The sequence below is a fragment of the Mastomys coucha genome, unplaced genomic scaffold (genome assembly GCF_008632895.1).
Source record: "Mastomys coucha isolate ucsf_1 unplaced genomic scaffold, UCSF_Mcou_1 pScaffold15, whole genome shotgun sequence".
NCBI lineage: Eukaryota > Metazoa > Chordata > Mammalia > Rodentia > Muridae > Mastomys > Mastomys coucha.
In genome coordinates this window covers 103871817-103896607 of record NW_022196897.1, presented here as the reverse complement: position 1 = coordinate 103896607, position 24791 = coordinate 103871817, and the positions used below count along the sequence as shown (strand labels likewise).

General features: G+C 51.2%; 1 protein-coding gene and 1 long non-coding RNA gene across 3 annotated transcripts; both read left to right on the top strand.

Moving 5' to 3' along the window:
• The first annotated feature begins 9995 nt into the window (after positions 1-9995).
• LOC116092326 lies at positions 9996-11366 on the top strand. Its single transcript, XR_004119207.1, has 3 exons — positions 9996-10064; positions 10521-10607; positions 10996-11366. It is a non-coding gene; the product is annotated as an uncharacterized LOC116092326 (long non-coding RNA).
• Positions 11367-13830: 2464 nt separating this feature from the next.
• On the top strand, positions 13831-22504 carry Ccdc9b (coiled-coil domain containing 9B). 2 transcript variants are annotated; one of them, XM_031371470.1, is made up of 11 exons: positions 13831-13975; positions 14714-14827; positions 15124-15231; positions 15835-15990; positions 16068-16196; positions 16811-17010; positions 17273-17328; positions 17889-17942; positions 18029-18119; positions 18643-18682; positions 18769-22504. In XM_031371470.1, the coding sequence occupies exons 1-11, from the start codon at positions 13964-13966 to the stop codon at positions 19309-19311; spliced, it is 1503 nt and encodes a 500-aa protein (XP_031227330.1). In that variant the 5' UTR covers positions 13831-13963; the 3' UTR covers positions 19312-22504. The 2 variants fall into 2 exon arrangements, with proteins under 2 accessions (XP_031227330.1, XP_031227331.1); XM_031371471.1 differs by lacking the exon at positions 13831-13975 and having other exon boundaries at positions 15056-15231.
• The last annotated feature ends 2287 nt before the right edge of the window (positions 22505-24791 follow it).

Here is a 24791-nt window from a genome sequence, read left to right as displayed (position 1 = left end):
ACACACAGGGTGTCTAAGTATGAGCCTATCATGCCCCTGAGCAGCTGCCAGACCTAACCAGGAAGAAGTGAAAGTTCTGCTTCTCAGATCTAAGAGGCCTGGGAGAGTATTGCTTCACCTTTCTTGGCTGGAGACCAGGAGTGTTTGTCTCTTCCTATAGGCCTAGGAAAATCACAGGGCACTGGGATCTGGTGTGAAATGAGTGGTGTAGAAATGAGGTTATGGCCCTCTGTTCCAGGAGCGGGATGGCTCCCTACTCCGCTTTGGCCATCCAAGGGGTTGATAGGGCAGAATACCTACAGGGAAGACAGTCTCCATAACTGGGGGCTATCCTCTTACATCAGTCCCTGCCTCCACTGCTCAGCCACTCTAGGAAACACTTCCCACCCTTCTATGGCGGGGTCCCAGATCCAGGCCAGGAAGTCTGTCTGCTGGTTGGGAGGGCGTGGTGGTGAGCAGGCAGCCTTCCCTTTCTTCCCCCCAGAAACCTGTCCTAGGAGGCCTGCAGTGTGGCTGGGGCTTGAGAGCCAGCGAGCCAGCCAGCCAGGGAAGCCACAGAACAGGCTGGGAAACAGCAGGGGAGAGGATGGGCTGCTGGGCCAGGGGAGGGAAGTAAGGAAAGGAGAGAGACAGATGGGAAAACAGAGGAGAGATTGCCAAGGAGAAGGTTGCAGTCGGCAGGGGGTGGGCGGATGCGGCAGCACTCCGCCCTTCCCAGGCTGCTGCCTGAGTCTTCCTGGCTTCATTGGGCAAAGTCCTGGTCCAAGAATAAGGTGAGAGGCCTGAAAGAAGCAGCCGGGCGGGGGGTGGGGGGTGGGGGGAGAGAGCAGGGAGAAGGAGAGGGAGGAAGGCTGGAGAACGATCCTACCTTGCCATCTGTTAGAGAGAAAGGGGGAAAAGAAACAGTGGCTTCAGTCCTTTGGTTTTGAAGGGGACAACTTGCCCTGCCTCCTCTCTGATGCTAGTCTTGTGTTCACTCCTGCCCCCACCACGGCTCCTCAGGCTTGGCCACTTGCCTGACAGTCATTCCTTCATTCATCCACTAACAGCAGATTCATATTGAAAGTCAATACAAAGCTTACTTTGCATCCCTGTGGGCTCAAGAGCTGGCTGAGTCCCCTGGGTGGCACAGGGCCAGGTAGGAGGTTAAGGTTTTCTCCACACTGCCAGTGGTCTGCCCTTCTAACCTTGGTCAAATTTCAGGGCACTAGGGAGGCATGCTGTTGTGGTAAACCCCAATTCTTCCTCTTCTGTCTCCATCTGGGCCCCAGCCAGCCTCCCCGATTCATCCCTGAACATCTGCTTATAGCCCCTCAGAGCTCTGTGCTGGCTTCTCCTTATATCCTGGTTACAACCTTCTGGTCTCTGCTCTGGGCCTTTGCTCTTGCTGTCTATGGCTTGGAAATCTCTCTAACTTCACCTCTGCCTTACTGTCCAGCAGGAATTCCACATCACTGGGATGTCGAGATACCTACTGTGGACATATCAGCTCATTCTGCAGAAGCCATCTGTGTGGTACTGGGTGTCCCAAAAGGTGGGCTTGGGTGGGAATTCTAGCTCTTTTGTGTCTTTTGAGGGGAGGCAACAGCATGGCTTCCAAGAGCTCCAGACCTGACAGTGCTCTCATGGTCTCATCTTGAGCACAGTGCCTAACTTCCCTAGGGCCTCATGGGTACCGTGGGTGAGGGACCTGCCTGTTTTTCTCCTGAGGTTGAAGAGCTATTGAGATGAAGGATGTATAGACTTGTTTCTTAAATATAAAGTGTTCTTTGGAATGCAAAGGTTTGCTTGTGCACACGCGCCTATACACACGCACACATATGCAAGCACACTTGGCATTCAACAGCTATGGCTGATTGATTGCCTCTGTCCTACCCCCCTCCTTTCTCTTCTCTTCCCTCTTCTACCTCCTAGCCACCCAGTCATGCTGCTTACCTGGATGCATCTTTATGGAGCAAGAGCAGGAAGCGACACACCGAACACCTGTGGTTAGCAGATAAAGTTTTATTTGCAGTGATTTAATCCCCAATCTAATCTCTTTCCTTCCTAGGGCTGTGCATACATAGTCCCTTCAAAAGAAGAAAGGGGTGCCTGCCAAGTGCCCTGGCCATGATACCCCCACCCCGTAGGGTAGGTCTCGGTATTGAGGGGGGGTAGGGAGGCTTGTATCCTTCGGTGTATGCAGAGTAGGGAGGGGCAGAACAGATGGGTGGGTATGGGCTTCTGGGGAGGAGGAGGACCTTCAGGATTTTGTTCTTGCAACACAGAAAAATGGATAGCCTTCCAGGGTCCTTACTGCTTATTGTCTCCTCCAGCAGACTGGAAGAGGGTGAGGGGTTTAACGTCTGAGTCAATTTGTCATCTACTGACAAGCTGTCATCACGTGGAGCCATTGAGTGATCTGCTGAGGTCTAGCCTTGTCTTTTGGGACCTGGCATGCAAAGTACAATTGACAACCAGAATTGATGACCCTATAAAACAGTAGCTTGAAGACTAAAGGCATCAAGACCCCCTGAACTCATATAGTCACTGGGCAAATGAACACAGATGTACACCCACACACACACTCACAAACACCTCTAATACAAAGGCACAGAGTCGCAGATCAGATCTGGAGCCTTGTACTTAGAAAGCAGGCTTTCTACCACTGAGCCTTTCCCCAGCCCTAGAAAACCATTCATTTTTATTGGCTTCTGTGTGTTCAGCTGAAATCAGTCCCAAATTATGCCCATAGCCTTTCTGGTTCTCTACTATTTTTTTTTTTTTTAATTTTAAAAAATTTTATATGTATGGGTGTCTTGCCTCAACTTTTGTCTGGGCACCATGTTCATGCAGTGCACATGGAGGCCAAAGTAGGAACCAGATACTCAAGAACTGAAGTTACATATGGCTGTGAGACACCATGAGGGTGCTGAGAACTGGACCCAGGTTCTCTAGAAGAGCAGCCAGTGCTCTTAACTGCCGAGCCAGCTCTCCAGCCTCAACTCTTCCCTACTCTTTCCCCTTGACTGATGATGCGCTTGGAAGAGTCTCACGAGACTGGACTTAAGTGTGTGAAGGGATGTTAATGGAAACCTTTGGGCCAATCAAGACCTGAATTAAAAGCAAGAGAAAAGATAGTCCTTGGAATGTTTTTTCCATTCAGGCCTACCTAACTGAGAAACAAGAATTTTCAGTTCTAGGAGGGACTTTGCAAACCCATAACTCTCAAGTGGCCTCTCTACCTGAGGTGTCAGTTCTCACTCCTGCAGAGTGGAGGTACAGGGGCTAGCCTGGAAGCTGGGGAGGCACAGACACAGGCAAGCCTTTAGAAACCCATCAACACGTGCAGACATACGTTATCCTCACAAAGATCCAGAGGCACAGGCACCAGTTCAGTGAACAGACACACACCCAGATTGTCTAGGACCACACAGGCACCCATCCACTCACAGAGAACCCTCTCCTTTTACCACTCTCTGCAAGCAGGGCCAGGTTCTTACCTGAGATTGGAGAGTAGGGACTGGAAGACTGAGACTGTCTCCCCTCCAGGGAGTATTTGTACAGGACAGGGTGGGGCTAGGTTAGGTCACAAGATCTTAGGAGAGTCCAGGGCTGAGGGTTCAGGAAGTGAAGGGGGAGGGACTTATCTCCACCTGGGCAAAGAGCACTAGAAAGCAGAGGTAAAGTGGGGTGGGGCGGATGAGGAGAGTAGGGAACATTTCAGAGCCAGGTGCAAGGTCACAGGTGAGTGCTTCACCCAGGGCTAGCACACCGAGTTCCACAAATTAGACAGGGCCATCGGCTCCTCCAAGTACATGGAAGAGGGAAAGTGACCCTTGGTACATTCCTGCCTTGGAATCTATGGCCTAGAGTTCTTAAATTATTGCCCAGTCCAGTGAGCTTGTCTGGAAACAGAAATCACACACAGAACGGGGACCATGGGGATGAGCTCTGGATGAGGCAGAAAGGATGAAAATGTTTGGAACTCAAGCTACCAAGTTGCTCTGCCTTTCTTTGCCAAGTCCTTTGTAGGCTGCTGGTACTGATGCCCCAGCACTTGCTCTGTGCCATAAAACTTGGTTCGCGTGCTCCCTCGGGCAGACCAGGAGCCCTGCTTTGAGCTTTCTAGCTTCTGAGATCCTTTCTTCTAATGCCTCTTATCCCCACTGGACTCTGCACACCTCAGAGTCAGGGGTACAGTGTCTTCTTCAGTTACTTGGCCATTGACTGCTCTTCTGGCATTAATGTGTGCCCAGTAAATTTGATGGATGATTTTTTTTTCATTTTTAAAAAGTTTATGTGTACAGGTGCCTTCCCTGCATGCATGCCTGTGCGCTCCATGCACGCAGTGCCTGTGAAGGCCAACCAGAATGTCCTAGATTCTGAAGAGGGCATTGGATCCCCTGAAACTGGAGTCACACACAGTTCTGACCTATCATACAGAAGCTGGGAATTGAACCCAGGTCCTCTGGTAAGAAGACAGTGCTCTAACTGTGGAACCATCTCTCCAGCCCCTTGGTGAATGAATTTTGATAAAAATGCTGGTTAGTTGTGGTGGGGTAATGACTGGCTTCCTTTTTTGTGGTTTACATTTGCGTGGATCTTTTTTCCTTCCATGTTTATGGTTTTATTTTTTGGAAGATGGCTGGGCCCTCTCCTGATATTAAAATGTTGCTCAAAACAAGATCCTTACCAGGTAGGCTGCAGAATGAGAACCTGCCAAAATAAAAATAAGACTGAGATTGGCAATAGCTCAGGGGGTGAAGGCACTCGCCTCTGTCCAGCCTGACAACCTGAGCTTGATCACTTGAGCCCATATGGTGGAAGCAGGGGCCGGGCTCCCAAAAGCTGTACTCTGACCTCCACACAACAGTCCATGGCGTGCCGGATACAGACACACACACACACACACACAGAGAGAGAGAGAGAGAGAGAGAGAGAGAGAGAGAGAGAGAGAGAGATACACACAGAAACACAGATAGACATAGACATAATCACACAGGCACACACACAGACACAGACACAGGTAGAGAGACACACACAGACACACACATACACACAGACACACACAGACACACACATACACACAGATAGACACACACAGACACACAGATTTTTTTGACTTATGAAAAATAAATTTATTACATAACACCTTGTTTTTAACAATGTTCAATTTTTTTATTCAGAATACTTGTGTCATTCATGTAAAATAGTTTGATACAGTACATTGTATGTTACAGCTTTTTATTTTCTCCTCAAAAGTTCTAAGGCTCTCCTACTCCCTCTCCTTTGCTGAAGTAAGGGCACCCTAAAAATGTGCGAACAACCTTTAAAAAGAAGGTTAACTGAAGAAAACTGTAATAGCACTACACTAGACAGCTTCAAGTCAGGAGAAGAGTGCGGTGGGCAGGCTGACTAACACTGTGCACAGATAGAAAGACACAGACACACATACAAATACACACACAGATAGACACACACAGACACACACAGATAGACACATACAGACACACACAGAGAGACACACACAGAGACACACAGATAGACACACATAGACACACACAGATAGAGAGACACAGACACACATACAAACACACACACACAGATAGAGAGACACGCACAGACACATACAGACACAGATACACAGACACACACAGAAAGACACACAGACACATACAGACAGAGAGACATACACAGACACACAAGGATAGAGAGACACAGACACATACACACACAGAGAGACACAGATATACACAGAGAGATGCACACAGATAGAGAGACATATACATACACAGATAGAGATACACAGACACATACACGGGTAGAGAGACACACAGACTCAGACACACACAGACACTGAAGCACACAGACACACACAAACACAGATACACACAAACAGACACAAACACACACATGGCAGGGCGAGGGAAAAGAGATGTATGTGTATACACATAAAAAAAATAGATGTTAAAAAAAATGACAGGGCTGGGGTGTAGCTCAGTAATTGTACCTAATAATGCCCAGGTCCCTAGATCTGATATCTAGAATTTATGAGTGTCATAATTTATATATGCTTGGGAGTGGCACTATTAGAAGGTATGGCCTTGTTGGAGTAGGTGAGTCACTGTGAATGTAGGCTATTAGACCCTCACCCAAGCTGCCTGGAAGTCAGTCTTCCACTAGCAGCCTTCAGATGAAGATGTAGAACTCTCAACTCTGCCTGCACCATGCCTGCCTACCCATGTTGCCCTGCTCCCACCTTGATGATAATGGACTGAACCTCTGAACCTGTAAGCCAGCTCCAATGTTGTCCTTATAAGAATTGCCTTGGTCATGGTGTCTGTTCACAGCAGTAAAACCCTAACTAAGACAACGAGGGGAAATAAGGTAAATCATGCTTAAGAAGAATGGAAACCCAGGTTGTTAGATTTGTGCTAACTGCTCCTCGTAGTTTGGGGAATAGTCTCTGTCTTGCCCCAAATGTGAGTCAATAAATCAAATGTAGTGCATATATCAAATATTAAGAAGGAATAAACAACTGATACAAACCACACTGTAGCAGGAGGTCAGAATAATTATGTGGAGTGAAAGAAGCCACACACAAAGAATACATACTATATGTTTTTGTCTAGAATTAAAAAAAAAAAAAACCTAGAAAACTGATAAACACAGCAGACCTGAGGGCAGTGGAGAAAGAGGGGAGGGGGGTAAACAATGGAGTAGGTGTCATGGCTGTTATCTCAGCGGTGATCATGGCTTCATGAAGTATACACATACCAAAACAACTTGCACAATTCAAGTATGTGTGGTTTTATGGCATGTCAATTTGACCTCAGTTAGAATTGTAAAATAAAAAGCACCATAGCCACCATTGGAAAACAAGAAGAAAGCTTTGAGGAACAGGGTGAGTCTTCCTTATCTCAGTGCTGGGGAGGAAGGCACCTGCTAACCAGGACCAGCTCTAGGTGCATACATACATGCATGCATGCATGCATACATACATACATACATACATACATACATATATCATTGTGGGTATTTTGCCTGCACTTGTGTCTGTGCACCATGTGAATGCCTGGTACCACTGGAGGCCAGAAGAGGGCATTGGATTCCCTGGAACTGAAGTTACAGCTGGTTATCAGCTGCAATATGGGTGCTGGGAATTGAACCCTGCTCATTTGGAAGAGCAGCCAGTGCTCTTAATTGCTGAGCCATCTCTCCAGGCCTACAATCTAGGAGTCTGGGCTTTTCTTAGGTTGAACCATCTTCCTTTCAGGAAGGCATTTCTTTAAAGGGGGGGGGAGGGGTGGTACCAGAGAGATGGTTCAGTGGTAAGAGCACTGGCTGCTTTTTTCAGGGGTCAATTCCCAGCAACGGCATGGTAGCTTACAGCTATCTATAATGAGATCTGATGCCTTCTTCTAGAATGCAGGCGTGCATGCACATAGAGCACTCATATACACAAAATAAATACATAAATAAATCTTTAAAAAAATTTTTTTTTTAATGGGGCTGGAAAGATGGCTCAGCAGTTAAGAGTGGTTTAGAGCACTGATTGTTCTTCCAGAGGTCCTGAGTTCAATTCCCAGCAACCACAAGATGGCTTACAACCTGTAATGGGATCCAATACCCTCTTCTGGTGTGTCTGAAGACACCTAAAGTGTACTCACATACATAAAATAAATAAATCTTTATTAAAAACAAACGGACCAAACCCTCCAGCCTGCTTTGGAAACTCCTTTGGAAGTCTGCACAGAGACTTTGGTTTATAAGAAGGCAGGGCGCCAAGGACTCTGCTCTGTTTACATTCATGAGGAGACTGGGCCAGGGTAGAAGCAGCAGACAGGCAGAGCCCCAGAGGAGGTCTGCAAAGTGTGGCGCCTGCAGAGCTCCCACACTGCAGTGTGAGCAGATGGTACTTCCTATGCCCATCACCACCCGTGCTACCAGCCCTTCTCTTTCAGAAATCTTCCCGTTATCTCTAAGGGATAATCACACTACACCTACCTCACTGCCAGCCTTGGGCAGGAGACTGAGAAAAGAGCTCTGTGTCCTCATAGACCCTCCCAGGAGGGAGGTGGGAGCAGTGCCCTGGCTTCCAGAAGCTTCAGTTCCTTCTTTCTCTGGAGCCAAGCTCTGAGCTCCTGGCTTGGGGCAGGGCAGGCCAAAGTAGAGGTGCTGAGGGCTTTCGAAGAAGGCCTGAACTTTGTCTTGATGGGATAGTCAGAGAAGATAAGACATTGTGGGTAGTCTGAGTAGAGACCTTCCAGGACAAGGAGGTTGCCAGAGCAGTGATGGGCACACTGGGGCCAATCCGCAACAGAGGTTAGGACTATAGCCACAGTTCTAACATGCTTAAGGCCAGCTGAGCTTCATCCAAATGTGCATCCCCTCCACTGTCAGCCCTGTGCCTTACAGGGAATAAATGGTCCCAAAATGCTTGGTTTAATGACAGAGGGGACCTTCCTGCCAATAATCCCTGGGATGTGAGGAGGGTATTTTTGTGGTGAGAAGCAGGGATTAGAACCGAGACCATCAGGAGAAGGAAGAGATGTATGGGAGTCTCCTAGAGCAATGGGGGACAACACGTGAGCTCTTTGGGTTGATGAAAACATGCAATAGTCTCCCAATGCAGGATACTAACCCTCTTTCGAACCTTCCAATACTCGTCTGTAGAGTTAGTCAGTCCACCCTGCTTCCTGGGCTGCAATGGCTGTGCTGCCAAAGTTAGCCCACCCTGGACGTGGGTTGGAGAAAGTGCTATTAGTGCCAGGGAGGAGGGAGAAGGCCTCACCCACAGAGACATTTAAGCAGGTCACTGACTTTGGTCCCCCCAGAGATGTCAATAGCACCAGCCCAGGCTCATTCACAGACTTGAGGAGATCAAATGCTGTCACAGGTATGAGGCTCAGCAACCATAAGCTATGGGCTGCAATGTGTTACTGTAGTGTAAGTGCAATGTGCAATGTGAGTGTAAACATCGCTGGCCTGTTTGACTCTCTCACCCATCACCCCTGGCTTCACAGTGGGCTTCTGGCTGCTGGACACATCACCTCTGGCTTTTCATGATTGCACCTGGCTAGCTCCTACCCACACTTCAGCCTGCTCATGGGCTTCTGTCCATGTCACCCTTCGTGCCAGGCCCCTCTATTTTGACTGGGTGTGGCCTCACCCACACCCCAGCCTGAGGTGGGAAGCTTCATGGTAGTCAGAGCCTGTGTAGTTTCTGCCCCTGGGCCTCTGCCCCTTTTTCCAAGCCTACATGAGGAGTGTTCTAGGGAGTCACAGGTTTGCTCTTTCTGCTCCCAAGAGGACTCCTGGCCTAAGACTTGGAGACTGAGTCCTGGCTCTGTGTCCATGGTGGTTCCTGTCTTCCCTGAAGATTTCCCTTGCTCTCTCTTTTCCCAGATCCCCCAGGTACCACTTTCTGGTGTCTGGACATTGCCTTGGAGTGTCTGTCCCAGTTCCTTCCTGGCCCATCTGAAACTTTCTGGCTTCTACTTCCTTGCCTGTCACAGGGCCTCATCAGCCCTGCCTTGGAATCTTCAATAAATCTCCTAGACTTGTCATTGCTGAGGCTGCCCTCTAGTGACCTCCCCAGTCTGGCTGCTATTTTCCTAACCTGACATCCTCTTGCTAGTAAAGGCCACCATCCACACTTAATCCCAGCACTGGGGAGACAGAGGCAAGTGGATCTTTGAGTTCCAGGGCAGCCTGGTCTACAGAGTGAGTTCCGGGAAAGCCAGGGTTACACAGAGAAACCCTGTCTATACACACACACATACACACACACACACACACACACACACACACACACACACACACACACACAGGGCAGGGGCAGTCACCATTGTTTCTCTGCCTCTTCCTGTATGGGTCTTGCTTATGTGGCTAGGTGAGGCCCACAGTTGATGTTCTGCCAATGGGGTGTGATGGGTAGGCCCTGATGCAGGCGACATTCAGCCTCTACCAAGGGTGGCAGTTGGTAGGGGATGGAATGCAGGGTTCTGGGAGAACTCTGTGAGTCTCTGTCTCCACCATGAGGAACAGAGGCCCAACCCAAGGAGCCTCCAGGGCAGGGGGTCAGTCCCACACCGGGGTTTACCTCTCACTGCTAGGACTGTGGCTGTTGAACATAATACAGGTTGGGTGTGACTTCAGAATGGGCCTTGCAGCCTGGGAGGTTGCGGATGGTCCCAGGCTGCAACACCCAGTCTGAGGACAGGTAGGTCACCTGCTCCCTCCAGAAGCCACCCTGCTGTGGCATGCATGCTTTTGGTAAGGTGGGGCCTGGACTTGAAGCCTGCTCAGGACTGGTCCCTCCAGCTTGACTTCATGTACTTTGAGGTCTCCATTCCAGGCCTAGGAGTCAGGACATTTCATGAGACAGGAATGTCCACAGTAGGGGAGGGTGGCGTTGGGACCAAGCAGAAAAGAATGTGCTTTGAGCTGCCTTCTCGTTCCATCTGGAGGGTATCCTCCCTAGTAGGCCCTCTCCAACCTAATCTTGTCTATCTTTTTCAACATTTCCCCACCAGTGACCTCTAAGGACTCAGCCCCAACAAAGAGCCATTCCTGAGCACTCGGGTGGGAGCCGAGAACTGCCTGCTGGGATCTGCAGGCAGGTACAGGACAGGATCTGTTTCCAGAAGAACCCAGTGCTGGTGTGGAGAGAATGGTCTGAGGCCTAGAAAGGGAGCAGACAGGGGATTGCCTGGAGCGGGTGGTGCAGGAACCTGGCTTTGGCATGTTGGGTGGGAGACAGGAAAGGAGATCCAGAAAGGATGCTAAAGGGGCACCTCAGGACATCCCTAGTACAAATGGCCCCTAGCACAAGTGACCCCTATACTCTAGGTGATTGCAACGTGCTCAGAACCCAGAACTGAGCGAGGCAGGCAGCCCCAGGCACTCCTTCAAGGGGGGAGATGGCTACCGCGAAGTTACCTGAGGCAAGAGGAAAACTGCCTGAACCTTACTCTGGCTGCTCACTATTCCAAATATGGATGTTGCTAGGTATTTGAATGTTATCATCGTATGACTCACTGAGAGATAGCCACCTGGTTTTATAGAGTAAAGAGATAAGGGCCATTGCCTGTGAGGAAGGAGACTGGAATCCATCTACCTCTGCCTAGACGGAGCCTGAGGAGTAGGCCAAGGGCCAAACACTATACTTGGTAAACCAACCTCCCCTGGCAGCAGTGGGGGCAGTGGGGACATCCACACTGACTGACAGGAATGGGGAAGAGGGTCTCGGCAGGGCTACTTCTAGGCCTTTCCTCCTGGGCAGAACCCCTGGTTTCTCCCCAGAGAGAAGCTTGGACTTCCAGCTCTCCTGTTCTTGAAGTTGGCTCCAACTGTATTTTTCCAGACGCCACCAATAAAGTGCATCTGATGTAGGCCCTAAAAGTGTGGTGGCCACCTGAGTTTGGTAGGTGACCTGGGAAGGTAGGGGGAGCCACTTGGGAAGAGCAGAGATCCAAGCCCAGGCTAGGTCATCCCGCCCAACCCTTGTAGGAGAAAGAGAGAGCACAGAGAGAGAAGTCTCAATCAAACTTGTTTTGGTAGAGCAGCTGTAATAAGAGGCCTTGGGGACAGCAAGGCCACCGCCCTAGCTTTTGTATTGTCTGCAGCACAAACAGGTGAGGCAGCTGGAGTAAGAGACAACACCTGTCTGGGCTCATCAATAAAATAAAGCTTTTACCTCCGTGTAGTCTGACTGTTCTGATGGAATTCCAAGGTGGGATTGAGCTAGATTTGGGAGATGATAGTGAGAAAGAGGGGTGAAGGAAAACCTCACCCCCACTCCAATTGATAGCCTAGCTTTTGGAATGCTTCTGCCCCCTAGTGGTGACTTAGAGTAAAAGACCCCTGGTTTGGGAATATCGAACTGGAAATTCTCATTTCCCCACATGCCCCCACCCCCACCCCGTGCCCCTCTCCCTGGGATCCTTCGCTACTCACCTGCTTTCTTCAGCATGTGTGCATCTGAGTGGTCAGAAAGGCAGTCACAGTTGTGCATAGGTACCCACAGTGGCACAGTGTAGCGTTGACTAATTCCATATTCATTCTGCAGGCAATGATGCTCTACCACAGGGGGGCACTGGGCCAGGCCCTGGGGGAAGCTCAGGGCACTTAGCATACCAATCTCTGTTCCCAGACAGCCTCTGTCCAGTGGCAGAGCAGACAGGTAAACAGAGTTTTTTGTGGGGGCTGCCTAAGGGCGGGGGAAGCTGTGAGTGGCACTTGGAAACACTGTGGCTTGCAACTGGGGCTTCAGTCTTGACTGTGGGTTGTTCAGGGTGCACGGTCCTTCAGCCTAGTGGCTGGGAAAGTTTTATTTCTACATTCAGGATATCTTCCTGCTGTCCTTCCAGGGGGCTGGGTCATCCTCTCTGCAGGGTGACCAGATTTCTGCTTGTGCCTCCTGACCCCTCTGCTCTGACCCTGGCTGGGAGTGGAAGCTGAGAAGGACAAAAACCTACATCCCTCCCCACTAAACCTGATCAAGGACTAAAATTACAAAGAGGGGGACTGCATTAGGTATCTCTCCCTCTAAGACTGGGTAGCCCTCCTAGCTGAAGGAAGCATAGCAGGGGCGGGTATAGTGGACGCTTGAGACTTCTGGAGGTTTGTGGGACAGAGCTGACCTTAGCAGTATTTGTGAGGCAGGGTGCAGAGAAGGTGGAGGAAGTGTGTGCATGTGCGTGCGTGCGTGCGTGCGTGTGTGTGTGTGTGTGTGTGTGTGTGTGTGTGTGTGTGTGTGAGTGTCCCTCTCCGACAAAAGCAGAGGGAGACAGAGATCTAGGAGCTTGGGTGCGTCACTGTTGCTGGGAAAGTAGACAAGAGTCTGACTCAGTGGGAACATCCGGCAGGAAGGGAGGAGGTACATAGTGGCATTTGCAAGCAGGATGGGAACTCTGGAGCTGCAGAGATGGGGTGTGGGGCCAGGGGCGAAAGCCTGGACAGCAAAGGGGCTGAGGATAGTGGCTAGAGACCGGGGTGGGGGTAGATTGTGGTGAGGGAAAATGTCTGAGGCTTGGTCAGTCAGGAACATGGGGAATGCCAGAGTTTGTGATGCTCATGTGAAGGCCTGGAAGTCAGGACCACATAAGAACTGAAGCTGACCTAGACACCCTTGGGCAGAGACTGGCTTCTGCTGTGTGAAGTGCACGGCATGAAAGGGCTCTGGGAGAGGATCCCAAAGGAAGAAGGCTGTTAACTGTTCCCAGCCTCCGCTGGGTTAAGGACCCCAGAGAAAGGCTCCTTTCAGCATGGTAGGGGTCTGAGACCCAGAGTGTTAGGCCTCCAGGAGTGGCCATGCTTGGCATACAGAGAAAACCACATTCCACCTCAGGGACCAAAGGTGGAGAGCGAGTGGCATTTTAGGTCTGTGGTAGTGTGCAATGGCCTTGGGGAAAAGGTTTCTCACTTTTATCTAATGACTTAAGACTCGCTGACTGGACGAGCAGGAGGAAAGTAGAGAAACACTCGAGGGAGGGCCATCAGCAGGTGGAACTTGAATCTCTTGCCTTTTTCTACTAGTGGGAGGGATGAAGACCCACGTATGCTGGCCGGCTGTAGGATGCCGTCCCGTGCCCACTGCCGGCTATCCCATTTTCCGGCAAATACAATCTTACTGGGGCTCAGGACCACAGGTGGAAGTGGGCCCTGCGTGTCTAGATCTCCTGTGGGATGGGGGGGGGGACACTGAGGCAGGGCAGGGAGAGGTGCTAGACAAGACCAGCCAGCTGCTGGTGCCCTGGTCCTCGCCCTCTGAGAGTGGAAGGGTGGGGGTGGCGGCTAGGCGTTCCTGGCTGGGAGCCCAGAGCACTCTTTTGTAATCACAACATGATCTCTTGTGCTGAGCCGCAGAGCTGAAGCCGGCAGGGAGAGGCCGACAGGCCGGCTCCGGGGGCTCCAGCTTCCTCTAGCCCTGGCTCCCGGGAGCTGTTTTGGAATTCTCTCAGCGCCTGGTATTTCCATGCATTTGGCTGTGAGTGGCACCTCCTCTTTGGCAGGGGGCTTCTAGAGGATGGGAGGGAGCTAAGCTACTAAGCAGCCACATTCTGGGGACAGCTGGTGGCAGCTGGGCCTGGGAGGAAGAGGGCCATGAGGAGGCAGGTGGTGGGCTGGGCAAGGCACTGAGCAAAACACAGACCCCCACAGCCAGACAGAGAAGAACCTCAGATCTTGATGCACAGGCATGGCTCCCCCAGAGCAACTCTCAGCTGGAGCTGCTATGGGCCTGCTGTTCTCCTACCCCATCAGCTAGCAGCTCAGACCTGGAGGGCTGGCTAGGCCCGTAGGAGCTGCTCTCTCCTTCTGCCTAGGCACAGGCTTAGGGAGTGGGGTCCAGTGACTGGGAGGCCAGAACCAAGCTAAAGCCTGTCTCTGTGTGTGTGGTTCTAGATTTGGGAGGCAAAGAGTCCCCCCTCGACCTCCTGAATCCCCTGGCAGCTTCCCAGTCACTGCAGGTTCGGCTGCCAGAGCCATTTTTAACTCTCATTCCAGGCTGTGCTCACAGCAGAACCCCCTGGGGAGCCAGGGGGAGGGGAAGCCTGCTGCTGGGAGCAGAGGCCCTGGGTATGAAGCCCTGACCTGAGCCCCTGAAGTGGCAGAGAGGCCTCACTGGGATGGGCTTTGGCCCTCTGTAGACCATCTTCCTAAGGAACCTCCTTCACCGTGTGGGGCTCTAACCTGTTCCTTGTATTGGGTTCCTCGCCTTCTACAGGGGCCCCACAAAGCTGAGTCCACAATGCGCAGGCATGAGGAAAAAGATGCGGAGCTGGACCGCAGGATAGTTGCCCTGCGCAAGAAGAACCAGGCCCTATTACGAAGGTACCAGGTGAGTGTGTTGTATCAGCTAAGAGGACGCCTGTGGCTGGTGTCCCTGGCTAACTTCAAAAGGCTGTTTACTCAGTGGGTGCTCTCTCTGAGGGCTCTAGACCATGTCCCCAGGCTCTGGCCCAGGGTTTTGGGTAGATAGTCTCTCAGAGAGGCACGGTCGGAGTCTTGGGCACTGGTTATGTGGTGCCTCTGCCCCCTGGTGTCCCATTGGTGTTTCTCTGTGTAGGCCTGTCAGCGTCTGTGTGTCTGTGAGCCTGGGGTCCATGGCCTTGCTGACCTCAGGCCCTCCTACAGGAGATCGAGGAAGATCGTAGGCAGGCGGAACAGGGGGGCATGGCTGTGACCACCCCAGGGCTCCTCCAACCCGACAGCCTCACGGTCACCATCAGCCAGGTTCCCGGTGTAAGTATCCCCTTGGAGACAGGCGGGGCTGAGACCTGGTCCATGCCCGGGGGTTACGACTCTCCCATTTTCTCCTAAGTGCCTTTTTGGGTGCCTCTCAGCAACAAGCAAGCTTTTTGCCACCTTCTCCAAAGGGCCGCAAATGAAAGGCCACCAAACAGAAGCCTTTGTACAGACTTTCCCAGTGCTACAGCTCTGCACATATGCCCATGTACAGAGCACAGACTTCTCCTTACCCCAGACCCTGAGGCTAAAACCCTGTAGGAAGCAGTGGAGGGGGAAGTCTGGGCTGAAAGCAAAAGAAACAGTGTCTTAGAGATAAGGCCATATTGGCTGCATACTCTGGATGTTTTTTTTTTTTTTCTTTTGACTCAGAGATGACAAGCCCTTGTGGCCTCTTGGATCCCTCTGTTGGCTCTGAGTTCTGAATAACTAATGCCATTGGCATGTGGGCTCCTGAAGGGCCAAGCTTTGCCATGGGCATTCCAGGGAAGCCTAGGGCTGGAACCCAAACCTAGGGAGCCCCTCCCCCCAGCACCCAGCACCCAGGTTCTGCTCAGAATTACCCATGTGGCCTGAGGACACAAGCATCTCACTCTGCAGGAGAAGAGGGTGGTCAGCAGAAACTGGACCAGGGCGCCCCTTTCACCTGGAGCGACTACCACACTGACAGATGACGAAGATGTTGCAGACTCCCGGGGTACTTTCAGCATGGGGGACCGGGTGGAACTTGCTGTCACCATGGAAAACAAAGCCAAGGTGAGCAGTTGAGGCTTCCAGACCTCAGTTCGCCCTCCCTTGGCTCAGCCATGATGCCCTATCTATATCCTTTCCAGGCCAAACGGATAGTAAGTGAGAAACCCATGACCCAAGCAAGGAGCCCAAGGGCAAAGGGGACATCTGGAGGAGGCCGGGGCAGGAGTTCTCCCTTGCAGATGACTTCCAGCTCAGATTCAGCAGGGAAGGTACATCTTCAAGAAGGGGTAGGGACACAATCCCCATTTGGAGTAGGCAGAGAAACTAAGGCAGGTATGCCCCTCGCCTGGACAAACCTGGCCTAGGCACCACCTGTGAGAATTCTTACCTTCTTCCCCTTCTCTGGCCAATATCCACTTTGCAGTGAGAAATAATTAAGCCAGATATATTATCCAGCCATAATATGACCCAGGCCTCTCACCCCCTAAGGTGTCAGAGGGATGTGTAGGTGACTGGCTATGTGCCAGCGGTGACCTCTAGGTGGCAGCAGCCCCTTGTAATTGTTCTTGATTTTGCTCACCGCCTATGGGTGCCCCTCCTATCTAGGGCCGGTCTAGCCACACCAACAACTCTAAGAGACGCCTCCTTTCACAGATAAGGACATAATACTCTGAGAGGTTAAATTACCTGTCTCAAACTGGCAGTGAACAAGTGGATGCGTGCAAACAGCCCACAGCAAGCACAGCATGCTGGAGATGAGATAGACCTAATTATGTTCTGGGAAGTGGAGACTTTGAGAGAGGAAGGGGCTCAGCCGACTCGAGCTCCACTCAAATCTTCTCCCTATTTCTCCCCCATAATATTAAGTGTCTTCCCCTTGCAGGGTGTTCTGGAGCCCCGGAGTCCAGGCGTGGTCCCAGGTTCACTTCCCCAACAGCCCTTGGGGCTGTCCCCTGAGGCCAGCTGGGACTACACGCAGTGGAAACAAGAGAGAGAGCAGATTGACCTGGCCCGCCTTGCCCGGCACAGAAACCCACAGGGTGACTGGAGCCGCCCGTGGGACCTGAACAAAGCCAAGCCCATGTGGGTGGCATGGCTAAGCAACTTGCTGTGGCTGTGGGACTGGGATAAGGCTAACTATGGGTGCCTCTTGGAGGGAGAAGACTTGCCTGAGACTTCTAGTCAGACCTTGGTTCCAGTGTTCTGTGTGCTCCCTCTTTCTTGGGACCACCACTTTGTGCTGCCCTGAGCTCTGGGGTTAGGGGAGACAGTGCCTAAGAGGAGCCTGATGCAACCTCTGCCCACATTGCCACTAGTGACTTAATGACCTCCTCTGTCTATACAGGCCACAGAACTGCAACACGCCTAGGGACAAGGACCTGGCCATGGGCAGCAGAAAGGGTGAGCAGATACCCACCTCATGTTCTTGTGCCTTGTTTGTGTTTTGATAGTCTTAGCCCAGGCTGGTCCAGATCTCATGATCCTCCTATCTCGTATAGGATCCCACTATCCTCTATTTTCATTAACGATGAAAGGAACACAGAAAAATTCTGTCCTTCTTTCCCCTCCCACACTACTTGACCTCTCTTGTGTTTTCTGAGCTAGAGCTCAGGCTAGATTCAGTGGGAGCTTTCCAGATGCTGTTCCTTGTGAGGTAAAAGTCCTGTTGACCCTCCCTAGCTTGCTGTGGGAGGAGTCCTGTGAATTTCTGGTGATTTCCTTCTTCATACACAGAGCCTAGGGGCCAATGAGCTGGCCAACTCGTTTAGCTAGGCAGTGTAAACACAGCACAGGACCCCAGGCCAGGGAAGGCTTTTCTGGGGCAATAGCTTGGGCTTTGGGAAGGTAGAACTCCTGAGGGAATGACTGGCCATTGGAAGCTTCCTGGTACTAGAGAGCTTTAGTTTCTGTTTTTAGATCCTTTGACACCTTCCATCCCCATTTGCTTTGTTTCCCTTTAGGTCCTAGAACCTACCAGAAGCCTCAGCACCCACCGTCATCCCTGAATAGAAAATGTGAGTTGGGGCCGGAAAAGGAGCAGAGTCGTTTCAGTTGGTGAAGGCAGTTGTTACAGCCCTCCATCCTCCGTAATGTCTTGCAGGTCAGGGTGGACAATCTGGAAGACCCTCAGTGACATCCACCATAGGCAGCAAAGCCCAGGGGAAGGAGAGGCTAACTGGCAGGGCCCGAAGGTAACAGGGGACAGGGGACAAAATCAAGACAGGTATGTAGGTGTCCTAATTTCCTGGACTGGCCCAGGTCCCTCTGCTCCATCCCCAGGGCTCCCGATTCCTGACCGCTTGTTGCCTGCCACAGGTTAATGAGATACCAAGAAAGGCCACCAGCAGAGGTGGTAGTGGTTAGAGCCTGGTGCCACCCAGAGGCTGTGGTAATTACAACAGCACACTCCCCCTGGGATGTGAGGTGTGCCTTTCCCAGGCAGAGCATGTAGGAACATGCCTGGAGTCCCAGTGGATCTCAAGGTGCAGCAGGCTTGGTCATAAACAGCAGCTAGGGATCTGGGATGAATGCTCAGAGGAAATGGCTAGGTTTGGGAAGTAAGGTCAGGCTGGGTAGGAAGCATCCAGAGGCCTCCCTGGCTCTACTCTGAGACCATTGGGCTTTAGCTTCTCCCTGGCTACTAGCTGGGAAGGAGGTTACTTGAAGCAAGGTGGAGCCTGGAACAGGACCTGCTACTTGCTTGTGTTTCTGCAGATATGACATGAAAGAAGATGACGAGCTGCAGAGCCTGGAGGTGGGTGCTTAGGCACAGGATAGGACAGGCTGGGGACAGACGCCCCAAGTTAACTACCCAGCTCGGCTATTATTCTTTTGCTTTAGGGAGGCCAGAGCACCACGAAGACTTCCACTGCAGAGGAAGAATGCGTACAGAAGCAGAATGAAAGGGAGCCAGACAGACAAGAGACCATACCTGCAACCAGCCCAACTCCAGCCTCCTCAGAGGGGCTAAAAGGAGAGTCGGGAACCTCTACAGTCAGTTTGGTCCCAGACTCTCCACAACATTCTGACTTGGCTCCCCTTGACCTCTCTGTGGGAGGAGCTAGCAGCCCCAAGCCTGAAAAATGTACATGTGTACTCAGTCCAAAGGCTGGGGCTCAGGAAAGTCCAGTGTCGTGGCCAAATGGTTCTGAGCAGCAGACCCTGGGGTGCAACGACCACCAGTCTGGGCTGGAAGTCCACAGTTGCACTGAGTCACAGAGAGAAGCACCGACCCCAGAGCCCAAAGAGGACAGGGTTGGGAAGGCTGGGGCCCAGCAGAACCTGACACCAAGAAGCAGGCCCCCCAGAGGAACTGGCCCAAGGGCAAGAGGCACAAGTAAAAGAAGCAGGCCAGGAGGTCCTGGCCCTGCAGGAAGATGCTGAGTGAAGCTCAGCGGAGTCGGGGAGCTAGGCTGTGGAGGGGAGAACTCAGTCAAGAGTCTTCTGTGTGGTGGGAGTTATGGCTGCTGGTGAGAGTCTGGGGCCTTTCTGGTTGAGCAATGTGGTGAAATTCTGCAGGGACACCATGTGAGGGCCTCTTATGCATACCTCTCTACACTAGTGGGTTTTTACATGTAGGCAAGGCTCTTGGTGTATTTGCCAGGCTGGGATCTCTTATTCAAGGCAAGTATCCCTGGCCTGGGCTTACTGTTACGTAGGCCATAGGCCTTTCCTACCAAGCTAGATTTGGTAGGAATACATGGGTCTCCTGGCTCCTTGTAGTTCGTCATTGCCAGGTCTCCCTCTCCAGTCACAAGCCTTCAGGCTCCTCAGCTCGAGGTAATTTCAAAGCTAGTGTGGCCAGCCTAACCCCTTTCTGATAACCATGCCTTTCATCCAGGTGACTCACAGTCCTGGTCTTCTAAGATGGCCAACCTGAGATTTCAATAGTCACTTGAGGCCTAGAGAAAGTGGTTTGCGGCTCATGGCTGACAGGAACACAATTGGGAGTGGAAAAGTAAAACCCAAAGTTTCTTGGGAAAAAGGAAGCATGGGGGGGGAGGGGGCTCTTTGAACGGGGCTAGGATTCCCTTTTTGCCACGGGAGAATGAGAGAGCTCACTAGCAGGTGCTGAGCCTCCCTCCTCCATATCCAGATCAGACATCAGGGGTGCCCTGAATAGACCTTGCAGTCCACGGCCATTTCCTGCCCTCTCTTCCTTCTCCACTTCTCCTCACCAAGGCCATGCAAAAGCAAGCACACAGTCAGAGGAATAGCAACCTCAGCTAAGTGCACGACATCAGGATGTGTCTTTCCAACTCCATCCAGGGCCCCCCCATGAGGCCCACGTCTGGTGAATTATCCAGACTCTGCACAAGCTGTGGCTTCCTTTCGATACAACAAACATTTCCTGAGCATCCTCTCCCAGTAATCCAGCCAGTGGGCGAGGGTGACTCTGCCAGCAGGAGGGAGGGAAGAAACTCAGTCATCCTGACAGCTCAAGGCTGAATGGCAAGTGCTGTTCTCATCTGTAGAAGCCTTGCCGCCCTGGGTACGATGAGGTAGGCGCCTGAAGAGACCCACCCTGCTGCCTCTGCTCCCCTCTTTTGATATGGCATGTGACCTTTGCTCCCAAGCCCTTATCTTGTTGGCACCATGCATCCCCTTCCTCCCCTCCTCTCTACAAGGGTGAGTCTCCTATAACCACTCTGAAGCTCTAGGGAAAATCATGTCAGTTCATCTTTCCACGTGAGGCCTCCAACTTGGGTGCCTGCCTTGTTCTTCCTTCCTGCCTCTTGGTTCCATCTCTATTCCCTCTACTCAGGCAGGGGTGACTCTTCATCAGGTCACACTGGTTAGACCTTTCTTGTGTGACTGTGTGGTGCAGGTTGAATTCAGTGGGTCTGGGGAAAGGTCTGAACGTTTGCATTTCTAATATGTCCCAGGTGAGGGAGACAGGGATGCTCCTTTTTGGCCTCAAGAACCCTTTGAGGAGTCAGGTTCTGGACTCCAGCGTGTGAAGGGTCTAGGTTAGAGCAGAGTCTAGATCTAAAGCAAGTTGCCAGCTCTGCAAGAACTAGGGGAATTCTACCCTGCCAGGTGGAAGAGGCTCTTGGCTTTCGGAGGTGCCTGCAGAAGATTCCTCAGGCAGTGCATAGTGAAGTCAACTCTTTAGTGCTGACAAAAGGAAGCTGATCAGGATGTGACAGGATGAAAGGGGGTGGAAGAGTCAGTGCAGTAAGTCCAGAAAGGGAAATATGCATTCCTATACATACAAGACATGCCTGGGCCAGAGTAAAGAATCCAAATTCATGTTTTCATTTTGCCTTCCAGTCTCAAGTATGTGTCACCCTTTGGAGTGTGACACAGGCCCTGGAGCTCATGACTCCTAAAGATGGGATTGGAACGCAGCAGGTTCAGTCAGAGAGAGCTCTTGAATCCAGATGTTGCAAAGAAATGGCTGTGTTCAAGAATCTGAATTCTTGGCTGGGGGGCGTAGGTTGGTAGAGTCCACACTCAGCACGTGTGAACCCATAGGCTCAATCTCTAGGACTCCCCCCAAGACAGACAGACAGGTAGACTGACAGAGGAGATTAGAAGAGGAGAGAGGAAGAGAAGAGGAAAGGAGGGAGTTGGGAAGAGGGAGGGAGAGGGAAAAGAGAAAATTCACAGTTTGCCTCCCACCTGATGCTACCAACTGTGCAATCCCATCCATCCAACAACATAGGGCCAGGCACATTTGACCACAGGCTGAGGATGTAAAAATCTGGCAGGGTTTTGGTTCAGTATTTACAAATGAACCTAAGCAGGAGAAGGAGCTGGCAAAGAGGACTGAGAGGACCTGGGGCAACCGCCTTTAGGGTATAAGCAAAGCTGTGCTGGGGATTGGTGAGAACAGAAGCCCACACAGGACATCTTCATTACAGAAGGCTGCAGTGCCTGCAACAGCAGCAAGCTTTTCCTGACAAAGGGGAGCTCTTCTCCAGGATGAGACACAGGTGACACCTCCCAGTTCTCTGTGCAGGTTGTACCACCCTGTCCTGTCAGAGTCAACTCTGGAGCAGAAGAAACCCAGGTCAGCCATTCCTCTCCAGGCCTCCAAGGGCCAGCCATGACTCTTCATGGTTGCTTTGTTGAAAGGTCTGACCCGGAGTTTTCCCTTAGGAGAGACCCTCTTCCCTCCAACAAGTAGACAAAACTAAACTACTCTTTAAAAGTGAGATTCTTCATTAAACACAGCGCTGGGGAACCAGATGCAGGGCTGGAAGGAGCCAAGCAAGGAGGAATGGCAGGGAGAGAACACCTGGAGGGGGGGCGAGTGAGGGGATGGGGGAGATGGAGAGCATCCTGTCAGACAGGTGCCTACAAAGTTTAGTTCCCAGGCACCAGGTAGAGCAAAGCTCACCTTGGAGTCTGAGAGAATAAACGGGAACCCTGCACCTCCCATCTACCTTGCTCAACGTTAACCTCTAAAAGCCTCAGTTCCCTTACCTGCAGAAGGTGGTGTGCTATACTGACCTTGAAGGGTTGCTGAGAACACTAGAGTGTGCGAAACATGCCTACACTCAGTAGACACTCTGGGAACAGTAGCCTGCTGCTCCTAAAATATGCTGAATAAATGAAGTGGGCGTTGATATGTGGTCTTTATCTGCTTGGTTCCTTTCTTTTATTTTAACTTTTCTTTTTATTGGGGATCAGTACTCTCTCAGGGAAAGGAGGGATGGCTCAAGCCATTCTGACAGCCCTTCAGGACAGACAGCTTTCTCTTACTTCCCTGTAGGTAGGGTGTCTGGTGGGGTACCCTTGCTTCTGTATGGAAGTTCACTCTATCTTCTCTGGCTCCATCCCAGCCCTCTCAACTCCACAGCTGACGTTAGCTAGGAGGGCTCCGCTTTTCTTCTGTTTAAAACAGAAATGGCCTCACAAATCCACAGCCTAGTTTTTGTTTCGTTACTTTCCTCCAGAAGCTACCCCCACCCCGGGGAGCTTCCTCTGTCTCTCCCGGAATTAAGGTCTGCCAAATGAGCAAATGATTGGTTTTCTAATGGCTGACTTCAGCTATTTAAAAGAAGGTGCAAGTTTGGAAGGTCTGACCACTAGTTAACTCCAGGCCTGATTCTGCTGTCAGGGACAGGAATTACAAGAAGAGATGGCACTGGTCCTTAAAAACACCAAGATTTTCCATCTAACTGCTTTTTCTGCCAAGAGGATAGAGATAAACAAAGGCACTGCCATTTCACACTGTCCAGTGTCATTTATCAGTGGCCACAGGCCTCGCCAGCATCTCCTTCCGAGTCAGAGGCCTTTTCTGGGTTACTGACTTAGGACAGATCGGGTGACTGTGGCTGCCTCATAGAGGCAAAATTCAGGGAAAGCTGGGAAAGGTGAAGAGGAGAGAGCCAGCAGAAAGTCCAAGCTGTGGCTGCTTCCTCTCAAGTCTGCTGCGCCTAGTCAGGGCTCTCATTAAGCATCCACTTGACGCCAGGGAGGTGAAATAACGCAGACCTGGCACCAGAAAGAACAAATGTGGCACCCGCTGCTCCTTTTAAGGCCTGGCTGGAGAAGCAGCAGGCCCCAGGGCAGGAGGTGAGGCAAACACACCAGCACCTTTGAGGCAGAGGGAGGAGGCTCTCAAGCCAACCTCCATCTTAACAAGCTCTCCAGGGCGAACTGTCAAAAATAATGGACGGTGCAGGCTTTTTCCTTTTCCTTACAAACTCTGGAGGCATAGTGTTTCCTCTCCTCTGCACAGAGCAGCTGGCTCCACTGAAGCAAGAGGGCCAAAAGTCACAGTGATAACCAGCTAGCAACACAGAAAGATTCCCCAAACTACAGAAACCAGACGGAAAGGCGGGGTCAGTGGCTCTCCAACTTCAGTGTGCATCAGAATCACCTGGAAAGCTGATTTTTTTTTTGGTTTTGTTTGTTTGTTTGTTTGGTTGGTTTTCAAACAGGTTCTCTCTGTGTAGCACTGGCCGTGCTGGAACTCACTCTGTAGACCAGGCTGACTGCAAACTTGAGACCCGCCTGCCTCTGTCTGGATTAAAGGTGCATACCGTCACCGTAAAGCTTGGAGAGCTGATTTTAACCAGAAGGCCTGTCTCTACTTGCTGCGATGGCTGCCCAGCTGGCCTGGGATGTGGCCCAGTGTCATAGCTCTCCCAATTTTCCTGGTGTGGCTGATGCTGTTGGTTTAGGAGTTAGCGACCTGTTTACTGGCTTCCCCTTCACATTTCTTTCCATGCATCATTTCCCCCCAAAGGGATGCATATTCCCTTGAGAATATATTACCTCATGTGTATGAACAGTCCCTTTATTCCCAAGGTCTTAAAGCCCTTTCACATCCATTACCTCAGTTTGCTCTCATGATATGCCACTTGGTTGGCAGAACAGGAGGCCGATCCTTTACCAATGCTACCAATGACTAGCCAGGTTTCTTATCTTCCTGCTCAGGGCCCCTTCTGAGAACATCCTGTCTCCACACCTAGGGTCCTGATCCTGCAGGAGCCAGCTCAGAGATGGGCTCCTGTTACTTTTTAAAATATATAATTTATTTTGTATGCGTATGGTGGTTTTGCCTGTGTGTATGCCTGTGCACTGCATTTACAACTGGTGCCATAAAGAGAAGGGGGACTCCTTGGTTGTTAGTCACCATGTGGGTGCTGGGTATCAAACCTGGGCCTTCTGGAAGAGCAGCAATTGCTCTGAACCATCTCTGCAGCCCTGCTTCTGTAACCCTTTCCCTGCCCAGCAGGCACCTAAGGGGACAGGTGGCCTAGGATACAAGTAGGAAAAGCTCCTAATGGCTATGAGCACTTAGGGAGCAGAAGAAGAGGTATTTAAAAAGAAACCATTTCTGATTAACACAATTGCTTTTTTTTTTTTTTGTGACAAGTTTGTTTTGAGAGTTTTGAAGTCCACTT

What these genes read in the sequence shown, in the direction of transcription:
- Ccdc9b (XM_031371470.1), top strand. An exon ending in GTCATCCCTGAATAGAAAAT is followed by an intron (nt 17,943 to 18,028) that starts GTGAGTTGGGGC and finishes AATGTCTTGCAG; the next exon opens with GTCAGGGTGGACAATCTGGA. An exon ending in ACGAGCTGCAGAGCCTGGAG is followed by an intron (nt 18,683 to 18,768) that starts GTGGGTGCTTAG and finishes CTTTTGCTTTAG; the next exon opens with GGAGGCCAGAGCACCACGAA.